At 28.4% G+C, this 21,570-nt stretch overlaps 9 protein-coding genes across 11 annotated transcripts; 5 read left to right on the forward strand and 4 right to left on the reverse strand.

Annotated features, from left to right (window-relative positions):
* Positions 1 to 813: 813 nt before the first annotated feature.
* Positions 814 to 1,602, forward strand: MED9 (mediator complex subunit 9). The gene is made up of 3 exons (XM_035094248.1): positions 814 to 1,009; positions 1,151 to 1,256; positions 1,315 to 1,602. The coding sequence occupies exons 1-3, from the start codon at positions 906 to 908 to the stop codon at positions 1,453 to 1,455; spliced, it is 351 nt and encodes a 116-aa protein (XP_034950139.1). The 5' UTR covers positions 814 to 905; the 3' UTR covers positions 1,456 to 1,602.
* On the reverse strand, positions 1,492 to 5,043 carry GTPBP1 (GTP-binding protein 1). 2 transcript variants are annotated; one of them, XM_035094240.1, is made up of 8 exons: positions 4,896 to 5,043; positions 4,288 to 4,635; positions 4,110 to 4,221; positions 3,662 to 4,021; positions 3,429 to 3,581; positions 2,962 to 3,356; positions 2,289 to 2,882; positions 1,492 to 2,229 (listed from the first exon to the last, which is right to left on the reverse strand). In XM_035094240.1, exons 2-8 carry the CDS (start codon positions 4,378 to 4,380, stop codon positions 2,050 to 2,052), a joined length of 1,887 nt encoding a protein of 628 aa, XP_034950131.1. In that variant the 5' UTR covers positions 4,381 to 4,635; positions 4,896 to 5,043; the 3' UTR covers positions 1,492 to 2,049. The 2 variants fall into 2 exon arrangements, with proteins under 2 accessions (XP_034950131.1, XP_034950132.1); XM_035094241.1 differs by having other exon boundaries at positions 4,918 to 5,020.
* A 78-nt stretch (positions 5,044 to 5,121) lies between these two features.
* LOC118073626 (josephin-2-like) lies at positions 5,122 to 6,378 on the forward strand. The gene is made up of 3 exons (XM_035094247.1): positions 5,122 to 5,379; positions 5,474 to 5,688; positions 5,760 to 6,378. The coding sequence occupies exons 1-3, from the start codon at positions 5,323 to 5,325 to the stop codon at positions 6,223 to 6,225; spliced, it is 738 nt and encodes a 245-aa protein (XP_034950138.1). The 5' UTR covers positions 5,122 to 5,322; the 3' UTR covers positions 6,226 to 6,378.
* A 130-nt stretch (positions 6,379 to 6,508) lies between these two features.
* On the reverse strand, positions 6,509 to 8,570 carry LOC118073623 (probable cytosolic Fe-S cluster assembly factor AGAP009023). Its single transcript, XM_035094243.1, has 5 exons — positions 8,342 to 8,570; positions 8,153 to 8,248; positions 7,425 to 8,091; positions 6,956 to 7,336; positions 6,509 to 6,872 (listed from the first exon to the last, which is right to left on the reverse strand). The coding sequence occupies exons 1-5, from the start codon at positions 8,405 to 8,407 to the stop codon at positions 6,631 to 6,633; spliced, it is 1,452 nt and encodes a 483-aa protein (XP_034950134.1). The 5' UTR covers positions 8,408 to 8,570; the 3' UTR covers positions 6,509 to 6,630.
* LOC118073629 (dynein light chain 4, axonemal-like) lies at positions 8,356 to 9,663 on the forward strand. Of its 2 annotated transcripts, none has more exons than XM_035094250.1 (2): positions 8,356 to 8,659; positions 9,065 to 9,663. In XM_035094250.1, the coding sequence occupies exons 1-2, from the start codon at positions 8,648 to 8,650 to the stop codon at positions 9,311 to 9,313; spliced, it is 261 nt and encodes an 86-aa protein (XP_034950141.1). In that variant the 5' UTR covers positions 8,356 to 8,647; the 3' UTR covers positions 9,314 to 9,663. The 2 variants fall into 2 exon arrangements, with proteins under 2 accessions (XP_034950141.1, XP_034950140.1); XM_035094249.1 differs by having other exon boundaries at positions 8,384 to 8,888; positions 9,065 to 9,654.
* A 29-nt stretch (positions 9,664 to 9,692) lies between these two features.
* On the reverse strand, positions 9,693 to 10,016 carry LOC118073737 (dynein light chain 4, axonemal-like). Its single transcript, XM_035094441.1, has one exon. The coding sequence runs from the start codon at positions 10,014 to 10,016 to the stop codon at positions 9,693 to 9,695; it is 324 nt and encodes a 107-aa protein (XP_034950332.1).
* A 344-nt stretch (positions 10,017 to 10,360) lies between these two features.
* Positions 10,361 to 14,995, reverse strand: Git (ARF GTPase-activating protein GIT1). Its single transcript, XM_035094374.1, has 10 exons — positions 14,833 to 14,995; positions 14,400 to 14,533; positions 14,215 to 14,327; positions 13,822 to 14,139; positions 13,466 to 13,728; positions 12,760 to 12,960; positions 12,173 to 12,336; positions 11,282 to 11,653; positions 10,975 to 11,205; positions 10,361 to 10,900 (listed from the first exon to the last, which is right to left on the reverse strand). The coding sequence occupies exons 1-10, from the start codon at positions 14,894 to 14,896 to the stop codon at positions 10,700 to 10,702; spliced, it is 2,061 nt and encodes a 686-aa protein (XP_034950265.1). The 5' UTR covers positions 14,897 to 14,995; the 3' UTR covers positions 10,361 to 10,699.
* Positions 14,996 to 15,875: 880 nt separating this feature from the next.
* On the forward strand, positions 15,876 to 17,192 carry LOC118073738 (CD63 antigen-like). The gene is made up of 5 exons (XM_035094442.1): positions 15,876 to 16,099; positions 16,194 to 16,382; positions 16,558 to 16,725; positions 16,816 to 17,019; positions 17,124 to 17,192. Exons 1-5 carry the CDS (start codon positions 16,037 to 16,039, stop codon positions 17,190 to 17,192), a joined length of 693 nt encoding a protein of 230 aa, XP_034950333.1. The 5' UTR covers positions 15,876 to 16,036.
* An 835-nt stretch (positions 17,193 to 18,027) lies between these two features.
* Positions 18,028 to 19,339, forward strand: LOC118073654 (uncharacterized). The gene is made up of 4 exons (XM_035094304.1): positions 18,028 to 18,279; positions 18,389 to 18,550; positions 18,638 to 18,802; positions 18,918 to 19,339. Exons 1-4 carry the CDS (start codon positions 18,232 to 18,234, stop codon positions 19,050 to 19,052), a joined length of 510 nt encoding a protein of 169 aa, XP_034950195.1. The 5' UTR covers positions 18,028 to 18,231; the 3' UTR covers positions 19,053 to 19,339.
* The last annotated feature ends 2,231 nt before the right edge of the window (positions 19,340 to 21,570 follow it).

Below are 21,570 nucleotides of genomic sequence, written 5' to 3' on the forward strand. Positions count from 1 at the left end.
AACCAAATCTAATTAGGTGATTTAGTACCACTTTAGAATATATGGAATTTATGAAATTGGATTTTAAACTGAACAGTTTGATAGGATGCGTGTTTTGTGTATGTGTAAAAAGATATATTGCCGTATTAATCTATGATAACTTACACAGATTCAAAATAAGAGAAATATGAAAATGTTTGATGTTGGTATAAAGTACTAAAAAGAAACTTTTTCCAGGCATTTAAAGTCTACAAAGAAGAATCTAAAATTAATTATAGAATCCGTTTGAACTATGAAAAAAAAATAAATCAACTACATGATAAATTAAAATAGATCTTTGATGTTATTGACGAAGTATATATTTATTTCTTAATTCTGCTCTCTAACCATAAAATTTTGAAATTGCTCTTGTCTTTTATTTTAAGAACTTAACAACTAAAATTTTTAATAACAAAATTTTATTCTTGACTGAAAAAAACAAAATTTTTACTTTATCGAACATTTTTACTTTGAATTGAGAAAAACAGATAAATATCGTTATTTATAAAATAATTAAATATATTTAAAACAATATTTATAAGTATAAACTTTTGAGTTAACAATAAAAAATTCTAAAGCATGTGTTGTGTTTTGGCGCCAATATTAAAATAATGAGGTAACGCCATCTTTAAAGCGAGTTACAACTTTTTGATTGTTTGATCTCAAATAAAAGCAGCATGTAATGACATGTATTGCAATCAAGTCTATTGTTAACAAATATTTATTTTAGTGACCTAGTGTTAGACCTACATCATTTATTTCTGCAATAAATTAAATTACAATTTTAAGGTATTGTGAAAAAACACAAAAATTTGGTGCATTAAAATATTTTTAGGAATGAAGTGTATTATTATACATTAATAAATAATACTTTCAATTGCATTATAATGGAAATATCCGAATTATCTGATGATACAACCTCGTGCAATCAATTTACTGTTGATGATTTAGACATCGAAATTTTACCTCTAATATATGAAATAATCAGAAGGTTTGTTATAGCCATAAACTTAGATGAATTTGATGATAAATTTTCACATTAATCTATATGTTATTGACATAACCTATACGTTACTAATGTAATTTTATAATAGCTCTATAAAGTTTTTTCAAAATAATATTTTATTGTTAGTGTAGAAAAAGATCCTTTTGATACAACGCAAAAGGCAAAGGAGTCTCAAGATACAAGCCAAAAAATATTAGAGCTTCAAAAAAAATTTGATTCAGTTAGAGCACAGGTAAAAAAAATTGAATAAATATAATCGAAAAAGATCTAATAATTGATATTATTTACAGATAAAACGATTACCAGGTATAGAATACAGCAAAGAAGAACAGCTTCAGAAGTTAGAGACTCTCAGAAAGCAACTTCGGTTAAAACGTGAATTGTTGCTGAAGTATCGAAATATGTGTAGTTTTGAAATACCTAAAAATTAATATTTCACATTTCCTCAATTAAATTTATATCTGTGATTAATAATGTTACGGTTTTTATTGCGATATTTAATGAACAATGAAAGACTTATCTCCAAGTTGGCAGACTCTAGGCCAATGCGAAGAGCTGCACAATTTGTTGTATACTTGTTGTCGCGAGCTGGTTCGATTACCGAAACCCATAAATTACCATCAGATCCGAAAGAATTTGCTATTCAATTAAAAAACATTGCTCAGAAATTTGCACAAAATGTCAAAAGTAGCATTGAAAATGCAAAAGAAGAAATGAAAAAAAAATAGACTCAATTATCAATTGTAGTTATGCCAAATTAAAACTATACTTTTAATTAATAAATTTATGATTTGAGAAAATACATATTTCAATTATCCATCACTGGTTATTAATGATGAATAAATTTTATTTTAGATTGGTGCATATACATATGATTATTTATATTTTTCTTTTTTTGTGTTATGAAAACTTTTACCAGAGCTAGCGTAAGTAATTTCTCTTTTAAACAAACAAAATTTTAACGGTCAAAATAAAAAGATGGAAGTTAGTACTTATATAATCTGTACATTAAATTTTCTTTTTTTTTAAGTTGAAGTTGGGGGATTTTGCTCTGCGAGTGGCTGAACAGTAGTAGTTATACCACTATGCGATCGATTATTTATTCGACCTTTCCCTCTTTTACTCATTGGACCAGACATTAATTTTTGCGGCAAGTTTTCACGCTTTGAAGCAGCTACTGCTTCACTTATTTCATTGTCTGCCACCTATAATTAAAGTCATTTTAACTATACCCTCCCCATCAATCCTTTTAGAGCTAACTTACATATGCGGAAGTAGATCCTCGAGCTTGCTGATTTTTATTTTGCTGTTTCCCAGAACGTGAACTATGTGAGTTTGTGGTGCTTGAATGTGGAATTAATCTTACAACGTTTCCTACTGCTTTAGTACGACCCTCTCTAAACACCATTCGTTGTCCAGGTTTAATATATTCTGGATGCTTAATAAATCTAAAATGAACCAATGCTTTATCGCCGGTTCGTAGACAATCTTGAGACATAGAAAGTATCGAAGCTGTCTGTCGAATGCTGCCGCAGTGAACCATAGCTTGATAACGGGAACTGATTGTGGTCGGATGATGTAATACTAAAATTTCTCCTTCAAATTCCCAGCATGCTTGAGGGTTCAATGACGGTGATACCATCACCATTCCTTTGCGTATTTGAGATCGTTTTATTTTCTTTAAAGCAAAACTCGCAGTCTGGCCACCTCTCACTTCCGTTACTGGCATTCGCTTTCGATGAATACTTTTAACAGTGATTGGAGTAAAATGACCCAGAGGATCTGGACCTAATAAAAGGATATCATTGAGTTTTATAACACCTTTTAATGTTGTACCAGATACCACTGTTCCAACTCCCTAAAAATAATAAATAAAATTTTTTTTCTATTATTAACATGAAAATGATTTTGAATTTAATTAATTTTTGACAACTTACAGGCACGGAATAAGTATCATCGATTTGATATTCAGCAGGTTCATCATCATGGCTTGTTATTCGTGCCGTTAATAAATTTAAAAACATTTTGAGCAAATTTAGATTTTCTCCTGTGACATTTGAAACTTGAAATATTGGACATAATCTTTCAGAGACAAAATTCGTAGCACTAACTACAACGTCATCAGGAGTTTTTACAGTCACAGGTACTTTTCTGCAACCCGGTGATTTAAGGATACGAATTAACAGTCTCAGATTTTCTTGTAAAATGTTTTGCGGACACATATCTATTTTAGTAACGACCACAAAAACTGGTACTGATAGTGCTAAAGCAAGACCTAAATGTTCTTTAGTCATTCCAACTATTCCTGCATTAGCTCCCACCATTAACATTCCTAAAACAATAGTAATCAACATAAAAATAATTATAATTACCATTTAATTTTATACATTTAATATGTATTCACCAAAATCGGGAGCATGTCCTGTCATTCCAAAAACTGTTGTTTTTAAATACCGTTCATGACCAGCTAGGTCAATAAAAGTTATAACTTTCGAAGATTTTTCACATATTTTAACCCAATCTAAAGATCCATGTTCCGGTTTGTTCACTACATTACCTGTAAAAAATTTTTAATAATTAGTTCAAGTCATTCCTATAGTATTTTTCAATTAGTATTTATTTTTTAAGAAATTTTACCAATGCTGTCAAATCCTAAAATATCATTTCCAACCGAACTAGTTCGGCCTGTCTCAGCTTCATGCTTATGTCTAAAAAGTCTTTGCCTGGCAAGCCCTCGTCCATTATCAAGTTCTCCATGTGTTAAAACCCCTAATAATGTTGATTTTCCAGCATCCACATTACCCACAACTGCTACTCTAATCTCCAAGAAATCCTGCTGATTTAGCCGTTTTCGCACCAGGTATTGGCCTGTTAAACCTTGGTCCACTTTACTCTGTCGAAGTAGAACACAATCAGCTTCTAGAGTTGCCGCCAATGACTGTAAAGTAGCTATTGAAGCTTCATATTCATCTGGTTTAAGGCCTTCTTCTGATCCATCTGTTTATAAATTAATTCTGATATTAATATTGGATAGAAACTATTTTTCCAATATCACATAAACATTTCATAAATTAGAAATGATTACCTTCTCCCATTCCAATATTAAATATTGTTTCACTACCACCATCATCGATTCGTTCCTTTAATTTTTTCAATAGCAGTTCATATTGATGTTCAGATGGACTGACAAGAACATCCTATAATTAATTAGTTGTTGAAATTTTTATTCATTATACAATAATATAAAAATGATTGTTTTTTACCTTTCCTCTGATGCTCGAGTAATCTGTTATTTCTGAAGAGAGTTTTTCCTGGTTAATCATTTGAACCGGTGATGAAGGAGATGCAACAGACATCTTGATGAAAATACTTTTACTTTATTTAATTTAAATGTAATCTTGACTTAATCTTAAGCTTTAGTCATCAGTTTATGAAGCAAGTAAGTAATTTACTTATTGTCTTCAAAAGTTAATCACTGACACCGTTTAGAATTATCAAATATCACCATAGATAAGTAAATTACAGGTCTTGAAGCTACATCCTCTATAGGAGCTTGTCAAAAAAGTGCCGTCAACGTATTTTTTATTATTTCAGGAAGTTTAAATGATCATCTGTAACAACAAGTTCGAAAAAAGCCATCATAAAAATAGAATAAATATTTATATTTTTCCAAGGACAATATTAGTAAATATATATTAAAAATCATCATTCGATATTTATCTGATTGATGAGAGACAACAGACGAATTAAAAATAAACATCAGTATTTCAGTGAATTTGTATGAACGTTATCATTATTCTTTATCAATAACTTGAATAATAGATATAACTTTGTCAAATAATAAATCTAAAATTATGTTTTAGTTACTTACTTGGAATATATTTAATAATTACCAATTATTTCGTCATTTACTAGGTCACATATGTGTGATTCACGGAAAAAATACACATATGCTTGTTTAGTAAGTAACTTGACAGACTTTCATCCTTATCCGCTTCAGTACAGAGAATAATCAGCTACTGTCACGGAGATTTTTACTTGAAATTAACCGTGAATTAATACTTCTTGACTGCTACAACATTTAAATCAACGTGAAAATAGCAACAAAAACTTGAACCCACGTAACTAACGTACACAAACTTAGCTTTTTTATCAAAGAAAAAGTGTATTTACATATCAATATCTAGGAAATAACCTTCGTTAGGAATACTCTCATTATTTATTGGCATTAAACGTATATTAAATCGTCATAAATTTTTTTTTTCTCTACAAATAGTGCAAATTATGTAGTTATCGTAATGGTTGTATTAAGTTTAGAAACAGATATGACAGGAGCGATATATCATGAAAGACAGGTATACGTCTTATAAAAAAATTCAATTTATTATTAATTGCAAAAACACAATATTTTTTTGGTATTCATTATTATGATGCTTTATGCTATTGCAGGTGAAGGAGTTGTGTGCTTTGCATGCTTTAAACAATTTATTTCAAGAGAGAGGTTTTAGTAAACAAGAATTAGATCAAATCTGCTACGGATTGAGTCCAGATGTATGGATTAATCCTCATAAATCCTTACTTGGACTTGGAAATTATGATATTAATGTCATTATGGCTGCTTTACAAAAAAAAGGCTGTGAAGCTATTTGGTTTGATAAGCGCAGGTATATAATTGCTAATTACCTTTATTTATAGTTACAATAATTCACTAAAAGTTGATTATAATCGTTTACAGAGATTTAAATACTCTTTGCTTAGACAACATTGATGGGTTTATCCTCAATGTCCCTACTGAATATAAATTAGGATTTGTATTATTGCCACTTAAGAAGAGACACTGGATAGCTCTCAGGAAAATTCATGATACTTTTTACAACTTAGATTCAAAATTAGATTCTCCGCTATTAATTGGAAAAAATGAAGAATTATTAATGTACTTAAAGGATCAGATACAGAGTAAAGAGAAAGAATTGTTTCTCGTTGTTTCACATGATGTTGCTAGTAGCCAAGATTGGCTAATAAAAAAAAATAAATGCAACAAATGCCTGGAGGATGAAAATAGTCTGTATATTGAGGACCAAAGTGATGAAAAAATTCGATACATTGAAGATCTTGCAAGTGATCTAGACCTAGACTGTTCTGAGTCTAAAAATAAAGAAAATAATGAACAAAATGAAGATAAAAACCAAAGCTCTAGATAATTTATAAAAAATGTTATAGATGAAATTTAACATAACGCAAATAAAATTTCCAATCGATATGTAAATACACATTGTAAAATTAAAAGTCGTGATGTGCTTTTGTATTTTATCTCAAGTCAAAACCATTACATTATATATCGTTTGATATAAAAAAAAATTATTAGATTCAATATATTATGTGTTTAATAAGTAAAGTTTCAAAAGTTTTATACGCTTTGCTTGTTATTCAACATTATTTATTTTAAATTAAGAATATTTGTTATTTATTTCAACACTTATTATTATCTCTATGGTTATTAAAATATTTATATATTTTTTTGTAAAGTTTATTTTTATTCTATGTAATTAAATCAATTATTAATATGGATCCATTTACAGCTTAAATTATAAATAAAACACTATGTCTCACCATTTCATTGTCAATGCAATATTCATTTTTTCTATTTCATGATACTGAGTATAAAGATATTTAAAAGCCTTTTCTGAATCTTCACCATCAAGCCAACTATCATACAATGTTTTTACAACAATGTTGCTTTCAGGCTCAATTATTGGAAGATTTTGATACTTTGATTCTAATGTTGAAGCTAGTTGACGCGATTGAAGTCCATTTTGTGATCTTATTTGGGCTCCTCCATTTAAACATCCTGATTTAAATGATAATTTAAATGTTATAATTTAATTATTAAAAATATTCTTACTGTAAATTAGTTGATAATAGCTACTTAACCTGCTGGACAAGCCATAATTTCAACATAATGATAAGTACATTTGTTTCTTTTTAATTTTTGAACGAGATTTTGAATATTTCTGAAGCCATTAGCTATAGCAAAATGCAGAAGAATTTGTCCATTTCTTTCTAGAACAGCTTCTTTAAAGTCAGGATTCTTTAAATTTTTGAATTGTAATTTTATATCCGACATCCCAAAGATGTTTCTAGCAGCGTAGTTTAGAATGAAATGTGCATATCCACCTGAACCTGATCCTTCATGTCCCCAAACATTTCTTGATACAGAGTTTAATTCGAGAATTCCAAAAGGATAATCAATTTTTTGTGGATCAATGTTTTGTAAATTTTTATTTTCATATTCTAACATCTGTTCTAATTCAACTGTAATTAATATTTATGTATTAATATATCAATTGAAGGACATCAATCAAATTGGTAATAAATTAACTAAAAAGTTTTTGATACTTACTGGAAGTTATAACACAATCAACATCCCTAGTATTTATTAGTTGATTATGAAAATCTTCTCTATATGCTTCTAGTTTTTTATCATAGCATGGCATTAACGTAATGTGATAAATGTTTTCAGCAGAGAGATTTTTCATCTTTGCCAGATGATATTTAACTAAAGATCCCATTATTTGTTGAGGAGATTTTGTAGTACTGATGTAAGGCAGAATAAAATTTCCATGAGTTTTTTCAGCATAGCAAATCCAACCAGGACATGCTGATGCTAACATAGGTATTTGTTTCTCTTGACCTTCTTGAGATTGATTATACCTTTTGACAAACTCTTTAGCACTTTCTAGAAGAGCTAGATCATCAGCTACAGTCATATCTAATACCATATCAGCTCCAAGTTCTTTAAAATATCCAGCCAACCTTAAAGTAGTGTCTTCAGGATCTAAGTTATATCTTTCAGCAATAGATAAAATTGGTTGGACTGATAGACTAACAACAATGAATTTTGCACTTTCATTTGAACTTTCATGGTTCTTTTTTTCATGAAAAACACGTAAAAGTTCATCTTGATTCTGTTGTGACACCAAAACACTTTCTGCTGATGTAATGCAACCACTACAGGCTAGACAATCAGCAAGAGTTATTTCAACCTTTTCTAATTTTTCTGGTATCTTCTATACAATAAAATCATTGAATTACAATTTTTCGTAGTATTATTTATTTATTATAATTTACCTGATTGATATTTACATACTCTTTATCGTCTTTTATTTTTATTTTGGCTCCAGTTGTGGTCGTAGATTTTTTATAATCAACAGGTTTTATACATTCCTAAAATTCCAGAATGGAGTTGTTATTATCCAATATATGTAAATTTATTTATCAATATCATTGACTTTTCTCGATATTCATTTATAACCTCACCTGTGAAGGTGTAATAAAGTCATCTAAATTTGTTATTTGAAGAGCTCCACTAAATCTTGATGCCATTATTGCTAATTATTGCTTTAAAAAATATTAATGATTTACAATAAAATAAAAGAACAATTAAACCAAGAAATAATCTATGTACAAACGTATGTTTTGATAATAGAAAACTGCATTGGTAAAATGGACTACAACTTTACCAAGATTCAGCTGTTAATGTAATTAATTATTGTACATACACACAATTCTTTGCTCGTTCACTCTTTGGGCGAGTCAGGGTGAGTCACACCATGTGCAGTGCGCATGGTTTGTTTGGTAAGTTGTTATGAATTAGACAATAGAGTAGCCCACTAAGTACATTGTTATTTTGCCCTTTTGTACTCATCATATTCCATCCCAAACATATTTTAAGCATCATTTTACTCAAGTAACAGTTTGTATTTCTCGTCACTAATCAACAATATTAAAAATATTTACATTTAACATGACTGAGGTCAAAAAGGACGATGTTGTCAAAATTCTTCACACTTACCCATTATGTAGAGTAAGTAAATATTTTTATCGAATTAATATAAGGTTGATTTTTTGAATTAAAAAATTCACTCTTTATAATATTGATACTACCACAATAATTATAATACAATAGAGTTTTTATTTTATTAATGGTATTATAATTTATTATGAATGAAATATATTAATAACTCAAGTAAACATTTTCAGAAATGTGATATGTCGGATGAAATGAAACAAGAAGTTATGGAGTTATGTGTCACAGCAGCAGAGAAATATGCTGACAACTACGAAAGCGTATCGCGAATGATTAAAGAGACGATGGATAAGAAATTTGGAGCTTCTTGGCACACTGTTGTTGGCGAAGGATATGGTTTTGAAATTACTTATCAGCTAAAACATTTATTATATATGTACTGTGCAGGAAATCTAGCTATTTGTATATGGAAATCTGCATAACTTGAACATTTATTATGGCAATTGAGTGCAAATGTGTTTTCAGTATTATTTGTACCATTCAGTATTTTATTTTATAATGAGTATTTGCATGTTAATCATGAATGTATATTATACATGATGTTTGTGACAACATATAGATATAAATATACTATTTTATTTGCCGATGTGATAATACTTACCAAAGATTAATGCAACTATCATCGAGCATAAGAATACAGTCATTTGGAGAAATTGCTCAGGATTTTATAAAATATATAATGATCTTTATTAATACATAAATGAATATAAATATTATAAATGTACAGTAATATGTATTTAATGCATTAATAAATTATCTTTTACTTTATTGAAAAAAATTGTCAATTATTTGTAGTAAATATTATTTTATCACTGTTCGCCAAATAAGGATAGCAATATTGCCACCAGTAAACATGTAAAGCAAAGTTTTTTCTTGATAAATGATTGAAAATCCATAAGATTCACCTACAATTACTTGAAAAGGTGGTCCAAATTTCCTATCAAGCGTTTCTTTTATCATTTTTGCTGCGTGTTCATGATTATTTACATATTTTTCCGTAGCCGTGACGCATAATTCCAAAACTTCTGGCTTCATGTCTTCTTCGGGCATATCAGATTGCTTACACAATGAATATGTATGAAATGTTGGAGCTGCAATAGTTTTCTTTAATTTTTCATCAGTCATTTTGTATAATTAATTAGAAATATCTTAATAACGAGAGGTTAAAGTAATCATTTTGAAAGTACTTCATTTGTTATTTTCATTTGTTTTAATAAGAAAAAAAATACAGTAAATTTTATGTTTTTCATTAATGAAGGTAACTGTACATATGAATTTAATATAACAATAATATTAATTGTTCAATAACTTAAATATTTTAACTTGATTATGTAGAAAAACTAATTAATTTTAAGTTTACATATTCAGGTATATATTTAGCGTATTTTTAGTAAGGAACATTTGCATAAGATAAAACATGACAATAATTAAAATTTAATGACACTCACAAAAATATATATAATTTAAAAAAAAATGAATTATTATTCTCTTTATTAATTGCACTTGGTAAAAAGAAATCAAAAATATATTTCATTATAGGCTACTCAGTCTCTATATTTTTCCGAAGATGGTAAGATGATAAAATTATATTGTTTAATATTAAATAAATCTTTGATAAAATTTTTAATATACTTTTTTGTGTAAATACTTTCTGCTTTTCGATTTCGATAATTAAATGATATTATTCTTTGAATAAATCGAGAATAATAATTTAACTAAATGTATATAATAATAATAATATCAATTATAACGAGCATGCTTAATGGTTCTTGAATTGGTTTTTACATGATTTTGTGATGAAAATTACACTACGATATTTGAAAATGTGTTACCAGGAGCTTTGTAGCTTTGGCAATATCATAAGCACACGATCGCACTTGTTGTAGACAACGATCCGTATGCTCAGTGTCATTTGAACAACGCTGAAGACCTGCACATTCAGCTTGTAGCCTTCCAGTATTACCGTTGAGTTGTCTTAAAGCTGTACGAATGTTTTCATCAAGTGAACTCTGTAGTGAATGAAAAAGATAAATAACCAATACTGACATTTTTTTAAATTAGTAAATATTTGATAAACAATTACTTGGGAAAATATGGCAGTTAAATCGGTTACAGCAATACGAATTCTTTCTGCACATGGCACAAATACTTCTCTATGACTAGGATCCTGCATAGCCATCCAAAGCTCTTGGATTCTTTTGGTAACTTGCTCTGTTCGTCGAGTTACTTCATCATTAGATGGGCGACTTATTTGACACTCCCAGACATTTTGGGTTGTATTTGGTCGACAAGAGATTTCATCATCTCGTTTTGCCTTTTAAAAAGAACATTGACAATTCATTATATTCACAGGAACAAAAAAATTAACAGATGTTAGATAAAAATTTTACTTGAACAATTGACATTGTCCATGGTCCTGTTTTCTTCAAGCCTTCTCGTGTTTCATACATCGACGCAGGTCTTTGATTCCCACGTGGTAATGATGATTTATTATCTGCAACTGATACTGGCTCCGGCGTTGACTCTTGTTCCCCGCTGGCATGGCCATTCACAATGTCATATGAATGAGGAAATTTTGGCTTCATGTATGCTTCCATGGCATTTTTCAACTGGCGGTTTTCCAAAGTGAGCTGCTCTATGGTTTGTTGGAAAGTCCGTATTTCTTCATTTAAATTTTTAATTGTAGCTTCAGAAATATTGAGCTGTTTTTTAAGTGCTTGGACGATGGGAGAAATGCCCTTTCCTGTAGAGACTAGTGTTTTCTAGGGTACAAAAAAAAAGCAAGCAAATAAATAAAAGTTCATAAAAAAAAATACAAATGGTTTAATTAAGCCTTACTGCAGGACTCTGATGTTTTGGTAGTGGTAGTGAATGTGGTCAGTGAATAGGAAAAATTATAAATATTTCTCTACTAAGTTAACGAAATAAAAATTAATATTAGTTCCTGAATTAATATATGTGCATGCATGAGTAATAACACCTAAAGTCTATTGCACTTGCCTAAAAACATTGTCTACAGAAGAGCCACGTGCTAAGCCGTTTCCTTATTTGCTGTTTTCCTGATACCTTTAACGAGTGATAATCACAAAATTTGCGATTTTTCTATCACATTACACTTTTTCATTCCATGTCAATAAGTAAACTCACATTACATACATATTGATCAAACAGTATTCTATAATTGTCATCGTTATTCTACAATTACTCTACTCAATACTAAGTTATTACGTTCTCTTACGTAATCCGATGCTCTAGAATAAAATACCTAATTAACTTTTTACCTCATTGTCAATGTTGAATTCTGATAGGTGATTATTGTTGTCTACTCCTAGTGTCATGTAATCATCGTCTGATGCTACACTGTCATATAGAGGTTCATCATCGGAAGTCTGGGACCCACAATTTTTAATTGGACGTTCTTTTCTCAAAGCTTCTATAATAGGATCTATCAGATAAATGATGAGTTGATGATATTATATAACTGTCATGAACAAAACTCTTCAAATATTAAAATCCATTAAAAAGCGATACCAAGAAAAGCATTACCAAGAATAGCCATAAATAATATAACAAGTTCATATTTATTATAGTCAGTAAAAGTATTTTATCCTCATTCTTTCTATAGAATTGCGTTGTAGTGACGAAACATTAATTAAAAAGTTTTTTAATAAATTCAAAAAAATCTAGTCATATTCAAACTTTTAAAGCGTATGTAATATAAAATCAACAAAAAAATCACCTTTAATTGATTGGCTAATTGAAAATAAAAAATAATCCAGTGTTTTGGAATATCTTTTGAATTACTTTGCTTTTTAATGAATTTTGGAGCATTTGAAGGTTTTAAATGATTTTTATACTAAAAATCTACCTTGTAGTGGAGTACAGTTAGCCTGCATATGTCGACGAGCTGCTTCAGTAAGAATATCCACAATCAGCGTAGCAAACTCCTGTGGCGTAAATCTTGCGAGTTTTTGTCTTCCTTGGTTGCGAGTTGATGAAAGATATGGATTAACTGGAAGAAAAGGAACTGCGGTGCTCCTTTCAGGAAGTGTAGTGCTTGATAGCCAAACTGGTATCACGTATTTAAGGGGAAAAAATAAATAAACAAAAATATAATAAATTTCTTAAAAATTATAAAAGTACCAAAATACTCTACTAAAGAAACATTAATAATACTTTTGATGAGTATTTATGAAATAAAGTAAAAAAATTAGTTCTATTAAAAATTATGTTCTATTTAATTAATACTACTATCTATTCTACCGTAAAGAATTCTACTCACCCTTCCTTTGTAGCATAATAAAAATGGAAAACAATCATGCACATTAATGAAGAATAAAATAAAAGAATAATGATGACGATGATGACGGCAAAAGATTAAGTTTGCTCTAGTAATCATATATACTTTTTATAACATTTAAACTACGAAAACTCGACTTCATAACTTTTCATAGTAACAACGATAAAAAGATACATTGAACCATTTTAAACATTTATCAATCAATAATTTATTGTTATTAATTAATTAAAATTGAATTAACCAAACGATGAATTAGAATAAGTTTAATACTAACCAGCTTCAGTCTCTCTACGGTCTACTTCATCGTAAACATCCATTGTCAATTCCTCTAGTAAGTTGTTTGGGAGCATTTGGAGACGACTACGTGCTTCGTTAGTTAATTCATTTCTCTCTAGTGTGTCAGTTAACTCGGGAATAATGAGATGCTCGGTGGTCCGGTGATCTGGCTTCCGAGAGCACAGGAAATAGGTTAATCTGTCGGTGACTTCGTACATGCATTCGATCAGTCTTTCAGCTAACTCTAGATGGCCTGTTATTCTAGAAGATAAAAAAATATTTTAAAATAACTCATTGATATATTTCACTTTTTTTAACTTTAATATTGATTTAAATTTTAAAATGATTCATTACCGAGCAATTTCAGCAGGTATGTGTCCATTAGCATCAATCAAATTAGGATTACCACCGTTGGCAATGAGTAACTCTAGTTGTAGAGCTTGACCAGCTCTAGCTGCTACATGGAGAGGAGTTGTACCTTTTTCCTTATAAAAATAATTTGGATTTCCTCCTTGCACTAGTAGACGAAGAGATGTCTCTAAATTAGCAGTTCTTACGCTACTGTGCAACTGTTTACTGAGTTCTTCTTCACTGCATGACTCATCCTTGCTTTGTCGTAGTACGAAGGTTAATTGTTGATGTTTTGCTCGTATGAAATCTGCTTTTATAGGACTAAAGGAAGCAATATAAGTTAAAAATACTAATATAAAAAGATTTTTTTTCAAGGAATGAAAAAATTCTGCTCACTATAAAGGATCCTTTGGTTGTGGCTTTTTTCTGTTGACTTTGGAATTACTTGGATCTAAGAGAGAATGCTCCCATATACTATTGGCTCCATTGTCATGTAAAGTATGAACCATCTAGCAAAAATTAAATGAATTTTCAATAAAGAAAAGTCTTTCATTGGAAGTGATGAGCATATTTTAACTCACTGCTAGTAAATGAGGATTCCAATGTCCTTTGTGTAGAGATTTGATATGTGAAACATGTCTTCCAAGGCTTCTATGTATGCTGCAGCATTCATCGCAAAGCAGAATAGCTCTATTAACGGAAGCCCATCCTGGCTCTGTAATCAACCATATCATATGAAGCTTCGACATTAAGTTGACAAAAAATTTGACTGAATAGTCAATAATTTTATGCTATTGTTCCAATAATTGTATATCAATAGCAATTTATTTTCAAAATTGATGATATTAATGAATAAAAGTAAAAAAATGGATAAAATCATACTTTATTGAATTCAGTAGCATTCAGAGAGAGTCGACTCATAAAAGAATATTTTTAGGAATAATAGGGTAAAAAAATATATCATTTATTCAATGTGGAATTTTAAATGATTTAATAATATATTATTCCACTCACCAAGGGCTCCACAATCAGCGCATACTCCAGAAGTTGATGTTTTGTACTTTGGTCGTGCCATCATCACTAACTAACAAAATTTTCTTTTAAATTAATTAATAATATAAGTAAAAAATAATTCTAATAATTATTTTTGTTGCGATGAGAAGGCTCCCTGCGGGGGTACCTTAGTCGATAATGCAGACCAATCTCAGACGTTGAGCCATCTATTGAAAAAATATATAATTTAATTTATACTATATTACCAACCAAGTTCAATTTTAAAAATTCGTATCAACTTTTTGAAAACAAATGTTATTCTCTTAAATTTATTTTAACTAAAAATTCTCACTAAAAGTCATAACGTTCTCTTTTTCAAAAAGTACTGTCTATTTAAAAGTGATTTTGTTATTATTTAATTACAAATAATCATCAAATTTTTAAACATTTAATTATTAAAATTTTTCAAGCACTCAGGTAATGTTTTTATCGCTAAATAAAGCTCATAATCATCAACAATTGAAGAAATTTTTGGGGTAATTATAATTTATAAAAAAAAAGGAAAGGTAATGAGTGTACGTTAATCTATTCTGATGCTCTATTGTTCTCATAATTGAACATCTTTTATACAAAATAATTAAAATTTTGACTAATTCAATAAATTTAAGCATTCAATTATGTATAAATTATTATTAACGTAATATGAATCCAATCAAATAACATTTTTCTATAACAAACTAATAAAATCTTCGTTTATTTGAGTAAAGCGACCTTTGCACAATAGATTGAAAATGTAGATCCAGTAGGATAAATTATGTTCGCGTGAGAACATGCAAGCATCGACTGCTAGAAGCTTACAGCCTATGACTGGTCATTTTTACATTTAGTTTTCATTATCTTCTGTGCGTAGTCTACTTTTTTGCTTGTCTCGTTATATTTTTTATGAAATAGTCATGATGTCCTTTTGTAACTATGGCAACTAGGATTATACACAATTATAGTTAAGAGTTGACCTATTGGCACCTGGAAACCCCCCACATTTTCAATATTGTCCTGGAATGTCTTTTACCAAGTATGTTTGAGTAACATTAATCCACCGTCTTTCTTGAATTAAACACTCTATCACATTAACAATTTAACATATTGTAAATTTACTATTTGAATAATTAATATATTATTAACTTTTTTGTATGTGTTGATAATAACATAATAAGGAAACAGCATCATGGAGGGATGTGGAATGACAACAATCAAATATTTACTTTTCATCTTCAACTTTATTTTTTCGGTGAAGAGAAGTTTATTTAAATGTTTCTATGTGAATTCTGCAGGAAGCATATTGAAAAGAATTTGTGAAAAATAAATATTTATATTATTTTTAGATTACTGGAATTATTTTAATTGTGGTAGGAATAGTTGTTGTTGTCAAATCAAATGAATTGAATCAATTTTCCGATGACAAAATGTTAGCTACAGCAGTGGTATTGATCATTACTGGATTTATCATTTTCTTCATCGCTTTCTTAGGGTGTTGGGGAGCTATCAGAGAAAGTTCCTGTTTACTTATAGCGGTGAGTACACATGTTTTGTTTATTTAATAAATAAATTCTTTTAATGTCTTGTTTTATTTTAATTTTATTTTTGTGCAAATATTAACAAAGTTCAAGGTGTAAAGTAGCATATAATAATAAGGTCAATGTTAATGCTTTGTTATATTAATCAATATTTTTTTCTGTTAATCCATAGTTTGGTATAGCCTTAATTTTAATCTTCATAGTCGAGATGGCAATCGGAATAGCGAGTGCTGTTTTGAAAGATACATTAAGCGATACATTAAAAACTGGGTTAAAAAGTTCGTTAAATGATTACACCAAGGACGAAGTTAAAAAAAATTGGGATAATTTTCAAACAGAGGTTTGGCATTCGAATGATTTTTCTTTTCATATTTGACTTGATTGAGTAAACAATTAAGAATGAAATTGACTAATTGATAATCTATAACAGTTAAAATGCTGTGGGGTAGATTCTGCAGATGATTGGAATGGTGTTTTAGCAGAAGATACATATCCAGTATCATGTTGTGATGGGATTGACCCATGTCTAAAAGTTAATACTCATAAAGATGGTTGTTTGAAAATATTGGTGAAAAATCTTCATAGTAATTCTAAATTATTAATTGGTATTGGAATTGGAATAGCATTTATTGAAGTAAGTTTTACTATTTTCATTATCATTTAGAAAGTTTTTTAAATAAAATAAATATTTAATGTTTTTTGTGATTTGACTAACAAAATATTATCTTTATAATCTAGGTTGCTGGTATAATATTAGCTTGTTGTCTAGCTTCAGCTATAAAAAAGCAAAAAGGAGATGAACAGTGATTTATCTTTACTCTGGAAACTTAATTCTGGAAAAGGAAACGAATTTCATTTTTTATTGATACATCTAGTTTTCAATTTCCTATTTATTTACATTTAACTAGGTGTGCTGTTTATCAATAAGTTGAAAAAGTTTTTTAGTGTAATAATAACCAATCTAGTTATACAAAGTGATATTTTGTAATAGTTTGTTGAGTGATGTGCTTGAGTCTTGTATAAAGTTTGTCTATCCTACATTTCACGATCAAAGTTTGCATGAAAAAATGTTATATTTTATGTGCTTACTCTTTCATTGTTTGCCTTATTTGCAAATAATTGATATTAATATTAATATGTGATAATAAAACATAGTTGAGGATCTATAAAAGATAATAACATGTACTATTCATGTTTCTCTATCTTGATAAAATAATGAAAAATGAAATGTATAATACACCAAAAAACATTTTATTTAATATCTATGAATTAAATCATTTACAGTTCAAGTATATTACAGTCTCCTCCACTTTTTATACTTTTTACAACAATCAAAATGTCTACTGGTATTTTTCGGGAAAAAAGATGTTATATAAAGATATTACAAATTTTATGTAAGCTTTAGAATAACTACTTTATTGATTACGTTCTATGTAAACAAAGATAATAAAATCATTGAACACATTTGAAAAAGTAAAAAGCTCAACTTGATTACTTCATTACTAAGAGTTGCAATAGAAGACTATTTTTAAGAACAGCAGAGAATAAAAATTGTTACCTTGTATTATTATTATTTAATAAGTTAAGTACAAGTAATAAACCGATTGTTACTTATTGTATTTTATATTTAATATGTTTATGTATATAAATATTATGTCCGCTAAAAACGAGGAGGTTGATTGTAAAAACACTTTATATTTTAACGCAGTTAAATAATTAACTTATTACTCTAACAATTATAGTTTCCTCAAGATAAGCGTTGTAAAAAATTGTAGTTGACTAAGAACAAAAATATCGCAAAGAATATTGTGTGATGTATAAGTGTTGATTCATTTTATTTGTTAAAATGATACAATTATTTGGCCTGATCCTTTGTGTTTGTATATTTAATCAAGTAAATATTTCATTCAATCTACTAATAAATTTATTACCATAATTCATGTTTTTTGTTTGTTCAAAGTAAAAATAGCAATGAAAAAGTTTCAAAAATGTGTTTTTTTTAGGGAGAATCATATGTTATTCAAGTTAATAAATTGACACCTCCACCTAATAGTATAATCCAAATCACAGGAAGTCAAGAATTGATGAGTACAAAATTTGATACTATTGTTACCAACTATACAATTAATATCGGTAAAGATATTACTAAAGACAATGACATGCCTGTAAGTATTGAAATTCAATATTATTTACTAGATTACAAACTCATAAATTGATTATTCAGCTGATTACTCCATTAATTATTCTTCTAGATATCGTTTGAATATTACAGTAATGTCGATTCATATCCAGATTTAGTGGCTGAAGGAACCACTACTATATGTAGCGCGGATCGTGATGACTTTGATGGTACTGTGGCTACAGTATTATCTCAATCACTTGGTATTGCTAATGATCCTCCATGTCCGATAAAGGCGGTAAAATGAAATCATGAATTAATTTACTCTTAAGATATAATTAATGCTTATACTCTTGATGCTTTTTAGTTCAATCTTTCAGCAAATCAAGTAAGTTTATTTCTGTTCTTATTAGGGTTCATACAGTCAGGAAAGTTTATTTGCTGTAGATCAAGGTGAATTCGGAAATCTTTTTGATGATTTATATCGAACTTCAGTAAAATTAAATATTAAGTCCGATTTCAATGTACAAATGGAAATCTCAAAATGAGATTTAATATCAGGGTCATTGAAAATGTATTGATTGTGAAGAAATAATGTTGATTGTAATTAATAAGTTGATTGAAAATTATGAATTCAAAGTTCGCTTTTTGTTTTTAGTTTACTGTCATAATTTATATTCATTCGTTTGTTTTTTTTTTATTTGGAGCTATAATAATAATTACTTTTGAAGTTTATGTGAAAATAGTTGTCAATAGTTCAAATAAACATAGAGATCGATTGTAATTAATTAGACAATTATTATATAAAATGAATAAAAAAACAATTTCAAAAGAAGTTTATATGTTGAAGATACCTATTCAAATGGTCTCTTGAATTCAAATATTTTGTTCTTTATGCATCCATAAATTATAATTAAATCAATGAGTTATTTAAGTTTCAAAGGTAATACTTCGATAGCTAATAAGTACAATTATTTTTTAATTGAGCTCATAGAAAAATAAATATTTTCATTATTCTCATATTTACTTATAGTCAATAGTAAGAGTTTGAATAACCAATATTATATATCTAGATAACATATTCCGACTTCACTGGAAGCAGTGACATGATTTATTCAAAAAATTCTAGAATTTGTAAAGTAGATTTTTTAGACTTGAATAAAAGAAGAAACTCTGGAATGCCATTTCTCGAAATTAGAAAAGAGCCATACATTATACATTCATTGGAACAAATTCAATGGGTTCCTATAAAAAAATTCTACCTAAATAAATAAAAATTCGGATTTTCCGATTGCAAAAATTAAGAATGGTGTGATCATAAATAATTAAATACAATGCATTGAATTTTATAACGTGTTCTTGACTTTGATTTTATCATGGATTCAACTTTTTTCAACCTGATTGTTTTTAATTATTGTATTTCAAACTTTAAATAATGACTATAACTGCTTCAAAAAAATATCAGTGCTCTTCGGTGGTCTGGGTGCGACCTGAAAGGTCCATACAACTAACTTCCTAGTGGAAAGAACGATAAGATTTAGCTTTTACGTCGAATGCAATTGGTATGCCTTTGATATCATTTTTTGTTCTCGAGATGATCAAGGCGAAAAATAAATCCGAATATACGTACGAACACATACATACCTATACGTACGAATACGTACACACACACACACACACACAGACGTCCACTGGAAAACGGTCGTATTCTACTCTGGGGACCTTAAAACGTGGAGATATGTCAAAATTGAGGATTCGCCAAACCGGACCCATTACTATAACTTCCCACTGGGGAGTTAATAAAAATTATACAATTATATGATTTAAAAAAGGATCTAGGCGCACTTTGTGTCCTGACGACGAACATCTTATTTTTTTAGTTCTTATCTGGTACTCACATTCGGTAACCATTTAGAATGAATGAATCAGTTAATACGCATATTTTTCATAACTATGATACTAGTTGACTGCTGAAACTACATAATCATAAAAAAACAGTATATAATAAACGTAAACAACGTTTTATTTCTTAAAATTGCACATTTGATTTTTATATTGCATCTTCATTGACGGCAAAATAAAACAAATTTAATTACTCTGAATATCAGTTAATATTTACTAATAGCAAAGTTCTTAATCACACCAATAAAAATACTCAAATTTAACTGAAAAATTCAAATAAATTTTAATTAATTTTTTTAAGAGAAAATTGAAAAATTTTTTTTAAACCGTGTTGAATTTGTTGAAAATATAATTTTCAATATACAGGATAAAATATTCTCTAAAAATAAATCAGTAAAAATGAAATGAGCGATCACTGATTACTCATTTCAAGCAGATTAATAATTCATTCAGTGGTAAATGTGACATTGGTAATCAATGAATAGTTACTGTTTAAATACTAGTCATCAGTAAGTAATTTTTTGAGACGATATAATAAATATTTCCTTATTTTATACAAAAATTAATAAAAATACTTTGTGACTACTATGTAAAATGAATAAATGTACATTTTTTCTGTAGTTTTTCAGAATAGTGGAGCTTATGAATTTTTTAACAAATGATAGGTATAATGAATTAAATACAAGAGAATATAAATGACTCTAAAAAGAAATTTTTCTAAAATAATATTAATGGTTAAAGTAATTAAAGTCTTTAAAAATATAACACTTTTGTTTAATAGAAAATAGATTTCTTTAGTATTAATACTATACAATATAGTAGTTAGTGTGCAATGTGTATTTCTGATAATTGTAGAACATTGACATAAACTATTAGAGATTGCGATAAAAGAAGAGTATGAGGATGAAATGAATTTTAAATATTAAAAGTGAAAATTTACACTATTCATACTAAAGTATGTAAAAAGAATCTATCTTAATAAAAATTGATTAAAATAGATAAAATTCTACTTCCGGTTGATTTAACAAAAACTTTATGTACTAAACATGAATTACTGTGTTGAAACTTTTTAAACAACAATTTCCAAATTAAAGAATTATCTAACAAGAAAACATTTAAAATAATTGTTATTTGACATTCCAATCTTTTACACAAAAATAAAGA

Source organism: Chelonus insularis, unplaced genomic scaffold (assembly GCF_013357705.1).
Source record: "Chelonus insularis isolate UGA/USDA-ARS -01 unplaced genomic scaffold, ASM1335770v1 scaffold_362_pilon, whole genome shotgun sequence".
Classification (NCBI taxonomy): Eukaryota; Metazoa; Arthropoda; class Insecta; order Hymenoptera; family Braconidae; genus Chelonus; species Chelonus insularis.